The sequence below is a fragment of the Phyllostomus discolor genome, chromosome 8 (genome assembly GCF_004126475.2).
Source record: "Phyllostomus discolor isolate MPI-MPIP mPhyDis1 chromosome 8, mPhyDis1.pri.v3, whole genome shotgun sequence".
Taxonomy (NCBI): domain Eukaryota; kingdom Metazoa; phylum Chordata; class Mammalia; order Chiroptera; family Phyllostomidae; genus Phyllostomus; species Phyllostomus discolor.
In genome coordinates this window covers 46,808,104-46,824,692 of record NC_040910.2, presented here as the reverse complement: position 1 = coordinate 46,824,692, position 16,589 = coordinate 46,808,104, and the positions used below count along the sequence as shown (strand labels likewise).

Genomic DNA, 16,589 nt, shown 5'->3' with positions numbered 1-16,589 from the left:
TGTCATTGACCTATGCCTAGCCGGTGGTGGGGAGTGGCAGTGGTGGGGCTTCTGTCTCTCCAAAGCTAACCTGAGTCCCGGTCTGGTTAAACCCGTTTGGCTTGCCTGCCCACGTCTACTTCTTCCGCTTTTGTCTAATGACTCCATGGAGTGGATCTGGGTGGTCACCTGACTTAGGATGAGCCAATCAGATTTACTTGAAAACGTTTACTGAAAATGCAAAGAAAGCCATCAGTCCATTGGTGGAGCTTTTAAGGCCACCAGCAGGCAGATTAAGAAGTATGGGTGGCCAGTTTGGAGTGGTGGGCACTTCTGCAAACAGCAGAGGAATGGAGCTAATACACAGGGAGAATCAGATGAGTGCCAAATGGTTCTCGGGCTGGAAGGCGTCTCAGTTTCAGAAGTCTCCACTACAGTCCATTGAGTGGCCATCCCCTTGATAGCACTGTTGTTTGTTGCCTTCTAAGTGCCTGATGCAGGTTTTGCTTGAAAGTCACCTCCACCTCAGGCTTCCTTGGGGGCTGGAGACCACACTGCATCCACGTTATAAGTGCTCCTTTACATACACTTGGGTGGGTTTCTATGTCTTGTACCTAATTGTGTTCCAAGATGAGGTTGTGTTCACGCTGGTATTGTCCAGGAAAAGAGGATGGGATCATGTTTACTGATTCCCCATCACTTGGAGTGCCTTTGGTTGCATGTGACCCAGAAGTCAACCCAGCTGGCTTAGATAAAACATAAAATTCATTAGCTCATGTAACTGAAAAGGACCAGTCTCGGAAGAGATTTGATGTAGTGACTCAAGCAAGGGCTGGCTTTCTCTTCATCTCTACAGATTTTTCTCTGGGTATCAGCGTCATCCTGTGGCTCCAGGTCGTGTCCAGCCCTACTTCTCTTCCCACCCGCACAGCTTTAGCCTTCCATCTGTTGCAAAGTCCGTGCACATTGCACTTGACGGGGGAATAAGAAGCTTCTAATCTTGGGGTTGATTTTGTATTGGCTCCAGTCGGATCATGCGCCCATCCTCTTACTGAGGGTTTTGCAACGTTGACACAACTGACATTTGGGGCCAGATCATCCTTTGCTAGAGGGTGTTTGCCTGTGCATTGTGGGATGTTTAATGGCATCCCTGGTCCCTATGCACTAGATGCTCCTTCACTGTGACAACCAAAAGTGTCTCCAGGCATTGCCAATTGTTCCGTGGTGTTGGTGGTGGGCACTGCTTTTCAGCACGGCTGCTCTATTCAGTCACTGTGGCCATGGGATATGGGAAGCACCGATTCCTTAAAGCAATCAGTCTGTGCCCTGGAACCGGGGATGGGGGAACCTGGGGGGCAATCAGGTTTGTAGAAGCAGGAATTCTGTGGAAGCAACTAATAAATATCCCCTGCTGCTTCCCAGGGGGTTCCAGTGGAAGGAACCCCAGCTGCCACACGAGGCATTGCCTGGTGACACAGGCTCTATTAGCTTTTTTCCCGTCTTTTCTCATCACTCCCCTGCTTGTATTTTCTGGGATCACCTTGAAAATAAACCTACTTCTACTCACATCTTTGCCTCTGCTTCTGGGAGAACTCAAGATACAGCAGGCCTTGGTACACAGTGGGAGTTTGCAAAATCATGAGACTGTACTCATGTCCAGTCATGACATTCAGTTCATGAGGTTGAATTTCTCAGCTAGAACTCCTGTGTGCACTGCAGCACGGTGCACATTAGCCAGAATATGCAAACAACCTAATGTCGGTCAGCAGATGAGCGGATAAAGGTGTGTGTAGATCTTCCTTATACTGGGGATGTGTCTTTCAGGGGGACCAGGAGCTTGCCAGCAGGTTCGGAGGAGGGGAGGGGCAAACCGGTGTGACACGGCATGGACATCTCACAAGAAGGGTTAGCAATTTGGAATGGCTGTGGTTACACCTCCCTTCCCTATTAATTTAACACATGGATGTGTGTTGGTTTGCATGGAACAGTGGCTGGATTTGGAACTGGAGAAGTTACCAGGGGCCAGATCACAAGAATCATACATGTGAAGACAGAGAATTTTAAACTTTGAGGGCAATGGGAAGCCATGGAAGGTTCTGGAATAGAGAGGGCACACAGCCGGAGCCCTTGTTCTGGTGGCCATTGCAGAGGACAGACTAGATGAAGGCGATACTGCGAGATTTTGCAATAGGGGAGAATGTTGCAGCTTGAGTTAGGGCGCACGGAGGGGATGGGGAAATGGAGGAGGAAGAGTAGAGAAGACTTAGCAACTAATGAATTCTTGGGACAGCTGAGAGAGAGGGATGGAGGGGCTTCAGTCACTCTGAGAAGTTAAGTGGGGCGACATTTGTGTAACAGCATCAAGCGATCCACTTCTTCCTTCCCGCCTTGAGGGCAGGCTGGGATGCATTTTCCTGGGGTAGCAGCCTTGCCCAGCACGCAGCGGACACTGAGAGCCCTGGGGAGCACTGACAGAGTGAGGAGTGCATTTGTGACAGCTACTCACAAGAAGAAATCATAATTAGTCTTTTCCTATTTTTTGCCATGAGAGTCTGGGGGCTGGAGAAGCAGACCCTGGGGTCTCTAGTTTCCAGGAGGGAAAAAGCCCTCAGGGTGTCATCAGTCTGAGCCCTGGGGGGCTTGTTAGTGGCTGGGGGGGCTTGTTAGTGGCTGGGGGCCCCTGGGACAGCAGCTCTAGGGACCCCCTATATAAAAGGACCCAGGTCCTCAGCCCCTCCCCTCTCAGGTGGTGAGCAGTGAGTGATGCAGGCAGACAAGAACCTTGGCCATGGTGAGTGTGTATTCGGGGTCTTTGCTGGGCTGGGGAAGCCACCCCAAACCTATCCCCAGCTCATGTGTGGTCTGAGCACACGGGGTACCAAGTGCACACACACATGCCCTGTAAGCAGCAGGCACAGACATGCACACATGTACCCGGGAGCTTCATAGGCATGAACGCACACATACCCACATAGACTCATTCAGCGGCAAGGGCTCAAAGGTGGTGGGATGGCACTTCTGCTTTTGAGGGAGGGGTGCCTCCTGATGAGAAGAAAGAGGAAAAGACTCCAGACCCTAACTCCCTATGTTCCTCGTTCCTCACCCTCACTGTGGAAGTGGCATGGGCCTGCCCCTGAGCTCAACACCCACTGGCTCCCTCTTACTCTCCCACCAAGCAAACAGCTAGCCTGGGGAAAATAGGTGCAATTTTCATAGGTTCTAAGTATGAAAATAAGGAACTTTCTAGTCCTGTAACCTGACTTCCTTTTGTCACAATTTGGATACCTTGAGGCAAACTCAGAGTCACAACTTCTCAGATATTGCAGGGTTGAATGTCAGCCCCATTTGGGAAGTCCTTCTTCTTCCTTCTTTCTGGGGTGACTGCAGGGGGCTGGCACAGGTGCCACCTCTGTGGTGAGGGTGGACTGGGGCCTGGTTGTCTGCATGAGCCACCAGGCTGGGTGTGTGTCTGCCCCCGGCATTCCCCGAGCTGAAGAGTTGGTCCCCTCTGACTCCTCCTGGCTGGCTGGGTCCCACCCGCCCTCCTGCTGCAGCACTCCAGCTCCCACACCCTGCCCTTCACACCCGCATCTCAGCCTGTCAGGAAATTCACTGGGCTCCACCTGCACGATCTGTCTGTAATTCGCCATCTCTCACCACCTCCACGGTCCCCACCCTGCTCCAGCTCCCGTCCTCCTCACCCATGTTCCCTGAACTCTGTTCTCCCCCAGCGGCCAGAGGGCACCTGGGCACATCTGAGTTAGGTCACGCCCCTGCTCTGCTCCCAGCCCTCCATGGCTTCCACATCACTTGATGCAGAAGCCGAAGTTCTCACTTCGACCCACAAGACCCCACCGAACAAGCTCTCCTCGCTCTCCGCCCTTGCCTTCCTGCCTCACACTCACTCTTTCTGTCCCTCTTTCCCCTTGCTGCTGCTGTACCCTGCACAGTTCAGTCTCACGGCTTTGCGCTGGCTGTCGCTTCCACCTAGGACACTCTCCCCTTAATAGCCTCTGGACTGATTTGCTCATTTCTTTCAAGTGTGAATTCAGGGCCTTTGCCTGTCTGGAGAAGCCACCTGGGCCCATCCCCAGCCCCAGCTGTGAACATGAGGGAGGGGAAACAAGAAATTCCAGGGCAACTGCACATTAACCCCCAACAAGCCCTTCCCTGACCATCCGATGTAAAACTGCAGCCCTCCTCAGACCCCTTGATTAAGTGCTCTGCTTATCTTTCTCTGTAGCACTTATTTTCCGATATGTAGTTTCATTATCACGTGCATTGCTTATGCTCTCTAGAACGTTCCACTCCTCCAAGGCTGGGATCTCCATCTGTTTAGTTCCCTGCTGTGTCCTCAGTGCCCAGAACAGCTCCCAGCACAGAACAGGTGCTCAATGTGTGTGTAGAATGAAAGGGGAGCCCGCAAACCCACAGCCCCTTAAAGCACTGCTTCCAGAGGCAGATTCCTGGCTCTGCACTCTGGCTTTGGTACCTCAATGATGAGAATGTGAGCAGATCATCCCGTCGGTGCTCCCCTTCCCCAGCAGTGCAAAGCCAAGAGGAGCAACCCTGTTTCTCCTTGCAAGGAGTCTGAGACCAAAGGGTTTACAGCACTGTTCAGGGAATCTTATGAAATTATTTGTGAGCTCACAGGATCAGCCTCCACACCTGAGGATATTTTTATTGATTGATTTTAGAGAAAGAGGAAGGGAGGGAGGGTGGGGAGAGACATCACAGAGAGAGAGAGGGGGCGGGGGAGAGAGAGATCAGCTTCATGTGCCCTGACCGGGGATCGAATGTGCAACGTTTTGGTGCATGCAGCTCATGCTCTAACCACCTGAGCCACCCAGCCAGGGCAATCTCCACTTTCACAGATAAGGCTCATGGGGCAAAACCAGCTGCCCAGGGTCATACTGCCCCCAGTAAGAAGGCACCAACCTTCAAATGTAGGCCTGTCTGATTCCAGAGCTCAGGTCACAGAAGGGCTGTTTTGAGCTGAGAATTTTTTTTTTCTTTGTCGTGGAATGTTTGTCAGGGAGTCCCTGGAGGCATGTGGGTAGAAACTGGGTAATTGTGGTAGAACAGCCTCCTACACTGAGGGCATCTTCAAGACACCCAGGAAGGTCTGACTTGTTCCTGTAAGCCATTTCCAGGTCATTATGAAGGTATGTTTCTCAATGTGAGGAGTTAGAACATATTTCATTGAACTGTTTGTTAATTTTAAATACTCAGTCATATGGTATATGGGCCTTCATTTGATTTCATGAATTTTGGGAGGAGGCCTGGGTTGTTCATTTTCTTCTTCTTCTTCTTTTTAAATTTAAGTATAGTTGAGTTGTAATGTATTAATTTCAGATGTAAAATTGATGTGTACATATTTGAAAATGACCAACCCAACAAGTGTAGTAAACATCTGTCGCCACACATAGTTACAAATTTTTTTTTCTTATGATGAGGACTTTTAAGACTTACTCTCGTAGCAACTTTATAATATACAATGCAGTACTACAGACACCATGCCGTGCATTACATCCCCAGGACTGATTTAGAACTGGAAGTTTTTGTTTCTTCCTAATGATTATAGAGTTACTAAACACTTTTTAGGATCACAGCCTTTCCTAGTTTGCAGTTTGCCTGTAAATTTGTTTCAATTTAACTGTGTTTCATGATATTCAGAAATTATTTACATATATATTTAATGTATTTTTGTTGATTGATTTTTGGAGAGAGGGAGGGGGAAGAGAGAGAGTGAGAAAAAAATCAATTTTTGTTTTACCTATTCATGCATTAACAATGTTTCATGATATTCAGAAACTGTGTGTTTTGATAGTCATGCCTGAATACTTCTTGCTCTGTGAAGTCTTCTAGGTAATTGAGTTCCTATCATTCCCTTTCTATAAGGTCTCTGAAGTTCTCTCTGATATTAAGTTACAGTAAAAGGGTCCCTTTCAGATGTGTGCTCTGGGTGTATTGCCCAGTATGCTGCTTCTCAGATCCGGATTTCCTAAGTGGAGGCAGAGATTTGTGTTTCTGGACTTGCATTTTGCTTTAGTTTCTGAAGCTTTCAAGTCAGGCTTCCCTTGTTTTTTCATAGCAAACCCTTCAGAGGGTCTCACTGGAGTTTTCCCACACTGCATGTTCCTTTAGGTTTACTCGTGCCAGGTCAGGGGTTGGCAAACTGCACCCTGAGGGCCAAATCCGCTCTCCTCCCTGTTTTTGTAAATACAGCTTTATTGAAACACAGCCACAACACTCGCTTACATGTGTGACACAGCTCGTACAGAAACTGTGTGCACCCCTGGGCTTCATCAACACGGCTGCCTGCTTCCTGCTAACTGCTTTCCCTTTCTTCTTGAAAAAAAAAAAAAAATAGGCATCCTCCTCATTGCCTATTTGCTTCTGTTAAGTTCTTCAACGGTCCTGACTTGTCTTATCTTTTCTTTTTTTCACATTCAGTTTTTTAAAAAACAATTCTCACCTGAGGATGTTTATTGATTTTTTGGAGAGAGGAAGGGAGGGAAAGAGAGAGACGTTGGCCGCCTCCCACACGCACCCCACAGGATCGAACCAGCAGCCTGGGTCTGCGCTCTGACGGGGAAGCCAACCCCCAACTTTTGGATGTACAACCAACTGAGCCACCTGGCCAGGTCTTATCTTTGTAACCAGAATGTCTCTGGAGCAGGTGATAGGGGAACTCAAGAGTTAAAGACTTTAGCCCTGGCCGGTGCTCTGTGGATTGAGGGTAGGCCTGCACACTTCAGGGCACATGCCTGGTTCGTGGGCCGGGTCCCTAGTTGGGAGTGTGCAGGAGGCAACCAGTCAATCTTTCTCTCCCTCTCTCCCTCCCTCCCCTCTCTCTAAAAATAAAATTAATAAAAATTTAAAAAAAGAATTACAGATTTTAGCCATGGTTCCAGCTGAGAGGCTTAAGTGATTCACGCCTGTGGAAAGCTGCCGTTCCCGGAGCCAGAACACCTGGCCTATGTGACTCCGGGAGGCTGAGGAGCAATTCGACCTTTGTGCCCCAGGGGGCCTGGGGCCCCTGGGTTTCGGGGAGGGGATGTCTTCCAGAGGCAGATAAAGAACTGTTGCTCAGCAGGTAAAGAAATACTAGGAAAATCGCAGCTGGACTGCAACTCTTACCTAATTAACCTTTTCTCCAAAGCCCTTACCTACCCTTTTCTTTTCCTTATAGAAAGGTCAGCTTGAGATGAGATGTAAAGATGGATTTTAGGGCACACACCTGCCGTCTTTGCTGGCATCTGAATACAGAACCCGTACAGATTCAATCCCTGCTGAACTGATTGGTTCTGCTGGTGACAGGCAGCACCAGTGCTGACTTTCTGCTTTCACAAGCACTTAAAAAAAATCTTTTATTGATTCTAGAGAGAGAGAGGAAGGGATGGAGAAAGAGGGAGAGAAACATTGATGTGAGAAACATCAATCAGTTGTCTCTTACACGTGCCCTGACTGGGGATTGAACCCACAACCCAGGCATGTGCCCTGACTGGGAACTGAACTGGCGACCTTCCAGTTTACGGGATAATGCCCAACCGAGCCAAGCTGGCCAGGGTGTTGACCAACCACATTTTTGTTGTTTTCTTCTATATTTTTAGAGCTAAAATCTAAAATTTGCTTTCTCAGAATTGAACTTGCAGGAAACTTCCAAAGCATTTAAATGATCATTGTCCATTTCTTCTGCTCCCTTGCTGTGGATGAGTCTTTTTAGGGGCAGAGCCATTCATTTTTTCCCCACTCTTCCTGTGACGACCACTGATTTGCAGATTACCCCAAGTGCCACTAGATGGCGGATAAATCGGGACTCTGGTGGCGTGTTGGAGGATCTCCAGGCTGAGCTATGTTTATCTCTGAACCAATGCACCTTTGATAAGCAGGGAAAGATTGCATTAGGACTATTTCCCTTCAAACAGCGTCCCATGTTCCAAATGAGTACAAATGCTCTCAAAAACACCCCAAGATAGATTTTTTCCCCCTGAGATAGAGGAATCAATGATAACAATTCAGGATTCCTACTGAAGTCTCATCATTTGAATTAAAATGGTTGGGCATTTCAGAGTTACTTTCCACTTAATGAGTAGAGGTAAGTCCATTGGGCACAGAGCCCAGGGCCCCCAGTTCTATTAAGGGGGCCCATGAAGTTGGTGAAATTTCTTTTTGAGATCAGAAGAGATAAACAAAGCGGTAGGGTTGAAGATTGTCTTCATCTTTACATCACTGCAGGCTTAAAGTATAAAAAAACTAAGTTTTGATAAAATTTAAATAAATTTCGAAAATGACAATGATAGAAGCTTTGTCTTTCTTGGGTTCTTGCTCTTGTTCTTTCTCGGGTTCTCGAGTCTGTAGCAGACACCGTAAATTCTTGGCCCACATCCCCTTGGCTTTTATTATTTCCTTGAATTCCCTGTACACGTGGCAAGTGGGAAGTGCTGGGAGATTACTGTCTTCTGGCAGAAACTCCCAAGCAATGACAAAGGCGGGGTTCATGCATAAACACGCCAGAGTGAAATTCTCGTTGACCATGATGGTGATTTTCTTGACAAACCACCTTCTGTTATCTGTCTCCTTCCTCCACTCCCCTACCTGTGTTTTGGGAGGTGATGTCCCAGATAAACTATTTGTTGTTGAATTCTTTCCTCAGGATATGGTTCTAGGGGACTCATATTAAAGCAATAGTATGCTCACCATCTCTCCCTACTCCAAATATCTACTCCATATAGGTTCCTGTAATTTTCTTTTCTTTTTAAAAAATTGAAATGTATTTGACATGTAACATTGTTTAAGTTTAAGGTGTATAACATGTTAATTTGATACATTTATATGTTGTAATATAGTTGCCATTGTAGCAATAATTAGTACCTCTGTCCCGTCACAGAATTGTCTTTGTGTGTGTGTGGTGGGAATAATTAAGATCTAGTCTTTTAGCAAGTTTGATAATTATAACACAGTATTGTTGTCTGCATTCACCCTACTGTGCATTAGAGCTCTAGGACTTATTTATCTACTGTTTGCAAGTTTGTACCCATAAACATCTCTCCTCTCCTTACTGCTTTTTATGAGTTTAACTCTTTCAGATTCCACATATGAGTACAATCATAAGGTATTTGTCTTTTTTTGTCTGACATGTTTCACTGAGTGCAGGGGTGTCAAACTCATTTTCACCGGAGGCCACATCAGCTTCCTGGTTGCCTTTAAAGGCCAAATGTAATTTTAGACTGTATAAATGTAACTACCCTTAACAATTAAGTGAGAGCTCAGTGCTGCTGGGCTGGATGAAACAAGGTGGAGGGCCAGGTTCGGCCCTCGGGCCTTGTGTTTGCCACCTGTGACTTAGAGTAAGGCCCTGAGGTCTGTCCATGCACATGGCGGGGTTTCAGTCTTTCTCACGACTGAATAAATATTCCACTGTGCATATCACCACGTCTCCATGGCCCACTCAGCCGCTGATGGGCACTCAGGTTGTCTCCATATCTACGATTTCTTGTTATTGAAGAGACACTTGCTAGCTGGGTGATATTAGGAAAACAAGTGACATCATTTCTGAGTCTCTTTTCTTCTTTGTAAAACAAGGATGATTCTCTCACCCTCCCAGTCCCAGCTGTGAGGGAGACCCCTAGTCATTTGCTCTATTGCATTTACCCTGTCTTTTCTTCTCAGACTCCTAAAAAGCAGTGGGAAAATGCCACCTGGTTGGTGACGGAGTTTGTGCTGGTGGGTTTCTCCAACCTCCCAGGCCTGAGGACCACGCTTTTCACGTTGTTCTTCCTCATGTACCTAGTCACCCTCAGCGGCAATGTCACCATCATCACCATTATCCATGTGGATCGGAGCCTTCACACACCCATGTACCGCTTCCTGGCAGTGCTGTCCCTCTCCGAGACCTGCTACACGCTGGTCACCATCCCTAACATGCTGGCCCACCTGCTCGTGGAGAGCCAGGCCATCCCCATCGCCGGCTGCCGGGCGCAGATGTTCTTCTTCCTGGGTCTGGGTTGCAGCCACTGCTTCCTCCTGACCCTGATGGGCTATGACCGCTACGTAGCCATCTGCCACCCTCTGCACTACTCGGTGATCATGAGGCCTACAGTCTGTCTCTGCCTGGGAGCCCTGGTTTTCTGTGGTGGGCTCTCAGTGGCCTTGATCGAGACCAGCATGATCTTCTCCTCGCCTTTCTGCAACAGCAACCGTGTGGAGCACTTCTTCTGTGACATCGCCCCAGTGCTGAAGCTTAGCTGCGGGGAGAGTGCGGGCAAAGCTCTGGCCATCTTCTTCCTCAGCGTCCTCGTTGTGCTGGTCTCCTTCCTCCTCATCCTCCTCTCCTACGCCCTCATCGGGGCTGCCATCCTGAGGATCCGCTCGGCCGCCGGCCGCCACAGGGCCTTCTCCACCTGCGCAGCCCACCTCACGGTGGTCATTGTGCACTTTGGCTGCGCCTCCATCATCTACCTGCGGCCGGAGTCTGGAGGAAACCCCGACCAGGACCGCCTGGTGGCTGTCTTCTACACGGTGGTGACACCGCTGCTGAACCCCGTGGTGTACACCCTGCGCAACAAGGAGGTGAGGGTGGCTCTGAGGAGGACGCTGGCACGAAGCTGCGGGGTTTCTAAATAAACGCTTGCTCTGCAATCCTGCTCTGGCTTTCCCATGACCGTGTGCCCCCGCCTGACATTCAGTTTCCTCACCTGGAAAACGGGGGCCGCTCCCAGAACCTTAAATGAAATGCGCTATTTCATGAGGCAATGGACAAACAGTTCCTGAGACCTAGCACGCACTCTGTAAAGGCTTCCTTTTCCTTTCTTCTTGATTACCTTGGCTTTGTGGGGGTGGCGGGTGGAGTGCAATACGGTCTGAAATGCAGGATAGTTGCCTGTGGAGGGCGCCAATGGCCCTGCCCAACCTTGACAGGCGGTGGAAGGTAGTAATTTAGGCAGCAGCGAGCAGGGACTGATACCAGGACCAGCACCCCTTTATTTTGTCTTATTCGGAACTTCTCCGACTTTTTTTGGAGGGGTGCTGTTTGCCACCAACCCAAGGCTGCCCTTACTTTTTCCTGTGGGATTGCGAGCTCAACTGCTGTTGTTTTCACGATTGTCCTCCGCCTCTCTTTCCTCTGGAGCCTATGTTTCTTTGTTGCAATGATGGGAAAAAAAGAAGGAAGGGAGAATTTAAAAAATTTTATCGTGATAAAAAATATATATATATACATCAAAATTAGTGTAGCATTCAGTGGCATTAATTACATTTACAACCTTGTGCAACCATCTCTATAGTCTGTTTCCCAGACTTTTTCCCATCTGAAACCGAAACTCTGTACCCATTCAGCAACGACTCCCCATTTCCCCTCCTCCCAGTCTCTGGTAACTGCTAATCTACTTTCCATTACTATGGATTTGTCATTCTGGGTGTTTCATATAAGTGAAATAATTTAATATATGTCCTTTTGTGTCTGGCTTATTTCACTTAGCATTATGTTTTGAAGGTTCATCCAAGTTGTAACATGTATCAGAACCTCATTCTTTTTGATGGCTGAGTTTGCCATTGCATGGACATACATTCTGTTTATCCATTTATCTGTTAGGAAACTTGGGTTGTTTTCACCTGTTGGCTACTGTGAACAATGCTGCTATGACTGTTTGCGTGTAAGCATCTGTGTGAGTCCCTGTTTTCAGTTGTTTGGGTCGGTACCTAGGAGTGGAATTGTTGGATCATAAGGTAATTATTTGTTTAACTGCATGAGGATTCACCAAACTGCTTTTCATAGCACTGTATGTTCCTATCAGCAGTGTATGAGCATTGCAGTTTTTTCACATGGTTGCCAACTCTTGTTATGTTCCATTAAAAAAAATTATTGCTATCCTACTAGATGCCAAATGGTATCTCACTGTGGTTTCGTAGTTCACTTTTGTATAATTAAACCCTGGTGATGGACTGAAATCAGCCAAACTATCTTCTCTGACGCCAATGAAATGACATGAGAAATCAGTAACAGAAGGAAAACTGGATACTTCACAAATATGTGGCAATTAAACAACACATTCTTTAAAAATTTTTAAAAAGATTTTATTTATTTACTTTTTTTTTTTTTTTTTTTTTTAAGAAAGAGGGGAAGGGAGGGAGAAAGACAGGGGGAGAAACATCAATGTGAGACACATTGATTGGTTGCATCTTGCCCGCCCCTAGCCAGGGACCTGGCCTGTAGCCCAGGCATGTGCCCCAACTGGAATCGAACTGTTGACCCTTTGGTTTGCTGGCTGGTGCTCAGTCCACTAAACCACATCAGCCAGAAGTAAACAAAACAATTTTTTTGAATGTATATGTTTATTCATTCTAGAGAGAGAGGAAGGGCAGGGAGAGAGAGAGAGAGAGAGAGGTATCTACATGAGACAGAAACATTGCTTGGTTGCCTCCCATATGCGCCCTGACAGGGGATTGAATCTGCAACCTAGACATGTGCCCTAACCAGGGATCGAACCCCCAACCTTTTGGTGTACTGGACAATGCTCCAACCAACTGAGCCACACCAGCAAGGGCAACAACACATTTTTAATCAACGGATATAAGAAATTACGAGTTAGATTAGAAAATACTTTGAGATGAATGCAAATGAAAACACAACATACCAAAACTTACAGGATATAGCAAAAACAGTGCTCAGAGAGAAATTCATAACGGTAAGTGCTTACATTAAAAAAGAAGAAAGGTCCCAAATCAATAATATAACTTTATACCTCAAGGAACTAGAAAAAAAAAATCAAGCTAAACACTGCTGGTGGGTCTCCTGCCACATTTCCCAGGAAACTATGGTCTGTGTTTAATGTGCTGTACCTTCCTCTTGTCCTGACGTGCCCCCCCTTCTCTGCTCTGCTCCTCGTCTCAGCAGGCCAACCTGTATGGACCAGGCTGACAGTTCTCTGCCCTCTGGCTTTCGGTTGGGTTTGGCCAATGGTGGGAACAGGCAGGAGGCGGAGGACAGGAGGAGAGAAGGTCAGGGTTGTACTTTCCCAGATCGCTGCCTACCTGGTTGCCATGAGTGGCTGCTCTCTCAGGCAGAGACCACGGTTCCTTCCACATAGCTGCTTTCTCTGGGTGGCTGTCCTGTGTACCTTCAGGCACCGTAAGTGTTAATAGTTCTCCAGTTTTGCTAGCTCTGGGCTGCTTCACCAGCCCCTCACTCTGCTCTCACCTTTATGAACAGCCCCTTTAAGAATCTGTCCCTGTGTTTTCCATTAGGAGTGTGTCACTCATTTCCTGTTAGATCCTGGCTGAAAAACTTACAAGTAGAATCTCTTTAAAAAAAGGAGAGAGAAAAATCTGAGAACTCTCCCTCTCTACCCAACTCTGATCAGGTTAGGGAAACCTACCACCCTCTGTGGCAATGCTGCCTTCTCACGCGGACCTCTGTGCTTCGCCTTGGAGATGCCGCCCCTTGCTTCTTTGCTTTCTAACTCTGCCATTCATTTGGCATAGCTCGGCGTGCATATGATGATGTGACTCTCAAAGGGCTAAAAGTCTGAAAAACCCAAACAGATATGCTTGTTGAAATCCTCTCCTTTTCCCCATTAAATAGGGAATTATTCTGCTATTGTTGTCCTGTGACCAAAAGAGAGTGATGCCTCCTTCAGGAAGGGACGGGGAAAGCCTTTCTGTACCAGGAAGAGAGAGGAGAGGGTGGAGGTGGATGCTGGGGAAACAAGTGGTCAGGCACTGGTACCCTGAAATCTAAAAGAGTGGGCAGAGGGAGGAGTGGGCCTTTAAGATGGTCTCCAGAGATCCTACCTGTCGGTGCCCATGACCTCATGTACTTTCCTCCCTTCGAGTGACTTGATTCTGACCAACAAAATATGGAAATATTGAGCGGATGTTACTTTCATGATCAAGCCACAAGGCCTCTGACTTCTGTCTTGCACCTCTCCCCCCTGCCGGCTTTGACGGAGCAAGTTCCGTGTTCGAGTGGCCTCCAGCCAACGGGGAGGAACTGGAGCTCTTAGTCCAGCAGCTCTTGAGGAACTGACTCCAGCCTACAAACAAAGAAGAGAATTAGGAAAAGAGTTTTCTCCATTTGAGCTTTCAGATAAGAACTGAGCCCTGGACAAAATAAGATAGTATGAAGCAGGGGTCCCAGTTAAGCCGTGTTTAGATTCCTACCACACAGAAACTTTGAGATAATAAACACACGTGCTTTTAAGTCACTGAGTGTGGGGTAATCTGTTATGCAGCGATACATAACTAATAGCTAACTAATAGATAACTAACAAGGGATGTGTGTGGGGGGGAGGAGGCACATCGAGGGCCTTCTCCTCCCTGGTGTGAACTCGAGGAAGAGCCTACCGTGTAGGCTGGCTCACTCAGCATCCATTTTCTCTCTTACTTCTTGCTAACAGAACCCTGGTTTAGGTTAGGTCTCTGGGAGATCTCAGGAGTTGGACTTTTGCTAGCCCCAGAGATAAGAATTTTGATTATTACAAGCCAAACATAATCACTCCATTCTCTTGCTAGAGAGTGATATTAAAGGGCACATGACTCAGTTCTGCCCACTATGAGTGGGAGCAAAATCAGCAAAGGGGGATTCTGCAGTTTCTTTGCATTAAAGAAGCTGTGAGAAGAGACATTATATATATATTTTACTTAAAAAAGATTTTATTTATTTATTTTTAGAGTGAGAAGGGAGGAAGAGAGAGGGAGAGAAACACCAATGCGTGGCTGCCTCTCATGCATCCCCCACTGGGGACTGGCCTGCAACCCAGGTATGTGTCCTGACTGGGAATTGAGCCAGTGACCCTTTGAGTCACAAGCTGGCGCCCAATCCACTGAGCCACCCCAGCTAGGGTGATAATTTCTTTTCTTGCCTCTATTTGAGTCTGAGTGAAAAGGTGATATCTGGAGCTTCTGCAGCTACCTTGTGACTCAACATCCAAGAATGGCAGAGCAGAAAAGATGAAAAAACTCTGTACATCATGATATTTCTTGGTATGTAAAAAAATAAATTGTCAACTTTATTTATGGGTATCGTTGAAACCCACTTGCATTTGGGTTTTTTGATACTTGCAGCCCAAAGCCCACCCCTCAAGCTGAAACACTTTTTCTTCCCACCCCTCCCATTGCTACTATCCAGAAGCCAAAGACTGAGGGGCAAGATTGAAAAAGTTATAGGGAGTGAAGGTGGCTCATTTTCTTCCCATATCCAGCTTTGTCCTCTGGGAGGCTCCTCACTGTCCTCTGTCCCAGTGGCCTCCACTGAGACCGTCTCCGCTCATTTCCTGCTGATACCATTTTGTGGGAGTTGGGTGGTTGATCTAGAAACCAGGCAGTCAGAAACAGTACATGAGTAGTGTGTTGGGAAACACGGGTTGTTGTGTTCCCCTAGTGTGCCTGGGCCGCCTCACCTCTTTGCAAAAACAGAATTTGACGTGTGCGTCTGTGTCAGGATAGGGCTTTCACTCTCTTTCCTCGGGGAAGCACTTGCAACATTAAGGAAAGAATGGCTGTTGGCAAAAATGATGAAATAAAAGTTATGCTGTCACTTCTGTCAGGATAGTTAGTAGAAACCCCCCCAGAAAATAACAAGTGTTGATGAGGATGGGAGAAACTAGAACCCATGTGCACCCCCAGCGGGAACGTGCAATGGTGCAGCTGCTGTGGAAACCAGCATGGGGGCTCCTCAAACAATAAAAAAAACAGAACTACCTTATGACCTAGCAATTCAACTTCTGGACACACATCCAAAAGAATTGAAAGCAGGGCCTCAAGGCACTGTGGTGCACCTATGTTCACAGTGGCATTACTCAAAATTGACCATTTTAACTAGTTTAAGTGTACATTCAGTGCCATTAAATACATTCACATGCCCTGGCTGGGTAGCTCAGTTGGTTGGAGCATCTTTCTGATAGGCTAAGGTTGTGGGTTTGATCCCTGGTCAGGGCACAGAAGAGACAACCAGCAAATGCATAAATAAGTGGAACAACAAATCAGCATTCCTCTTTGTCCCCTTCTCTCTCAAATCGATTAAAAAAAAAGAAAAAAAATACATTCCTATGGTTGAGCAGCCATCACTACCACCTATTTCCAGAACTTACCTGCCGGTACCTTGTAAAACTGAAACTGTCCCGATTTAAACCCTAACTTCCCATTCCCCTCCCCCTAGTCACTGGCAATCGTCAGTATACTGCCTGCCTGTCTTTATGATTTTGAATGCATTAAGTACCTCATATGAGTGGAAACATTTGGTATTTGCCTTTTTGTGACTGCCTTCTTTCACTTAGCATCATGTCTTCAAGGCTCATCCATGTGACCCAGTCCTCAAGCTTGAATGCTGCCCTCATTGATTTCCTGGCCTCTATCTTGGACCTTGGTGTTTTCTTGAGGCTGTTGACAAAGGCACAATCTCTTGTTATAATTGCCTCCTCAGAGCCACCTCTGTATCACTGCTATCCCGTGAGCCCCAAATCACCAGACTCAGTCAATTTACTCAGTAAATTGTAGCCTGCAAGGAGAGAGACTCCCTTAACATGATTATGGTCCCTTCCAACTCTGCTTGCCCAGGATACCTCTCTTCCTCTTTTTTTTAACAGTGGTAAGAAATACAAACACACCCT

General features: G+C 47.1%; 1 protein-coding gene across 1 annotated transcript; it reads left to right on the top strand.

Annotated features, from left to right (window-relative positions):
• Positions 1-9,561: 9,561 nt before the first annotated feature.
• Positions 9,562-11,118, top strand: LOC114503718 (olfactory receptor 10T2-like; the record flags this gene model as incomplete). Its single annotated transcript, XM_028521354.2, has 1 exon — positions 9,562-11,118. A coding segment is annotated over one exon (1,047 nt), but the record flags the coding sequence as incomplete, so codon positions are not given.
• Positions 11,119-16,589: the final 5,471 nt, after the last annotated feature.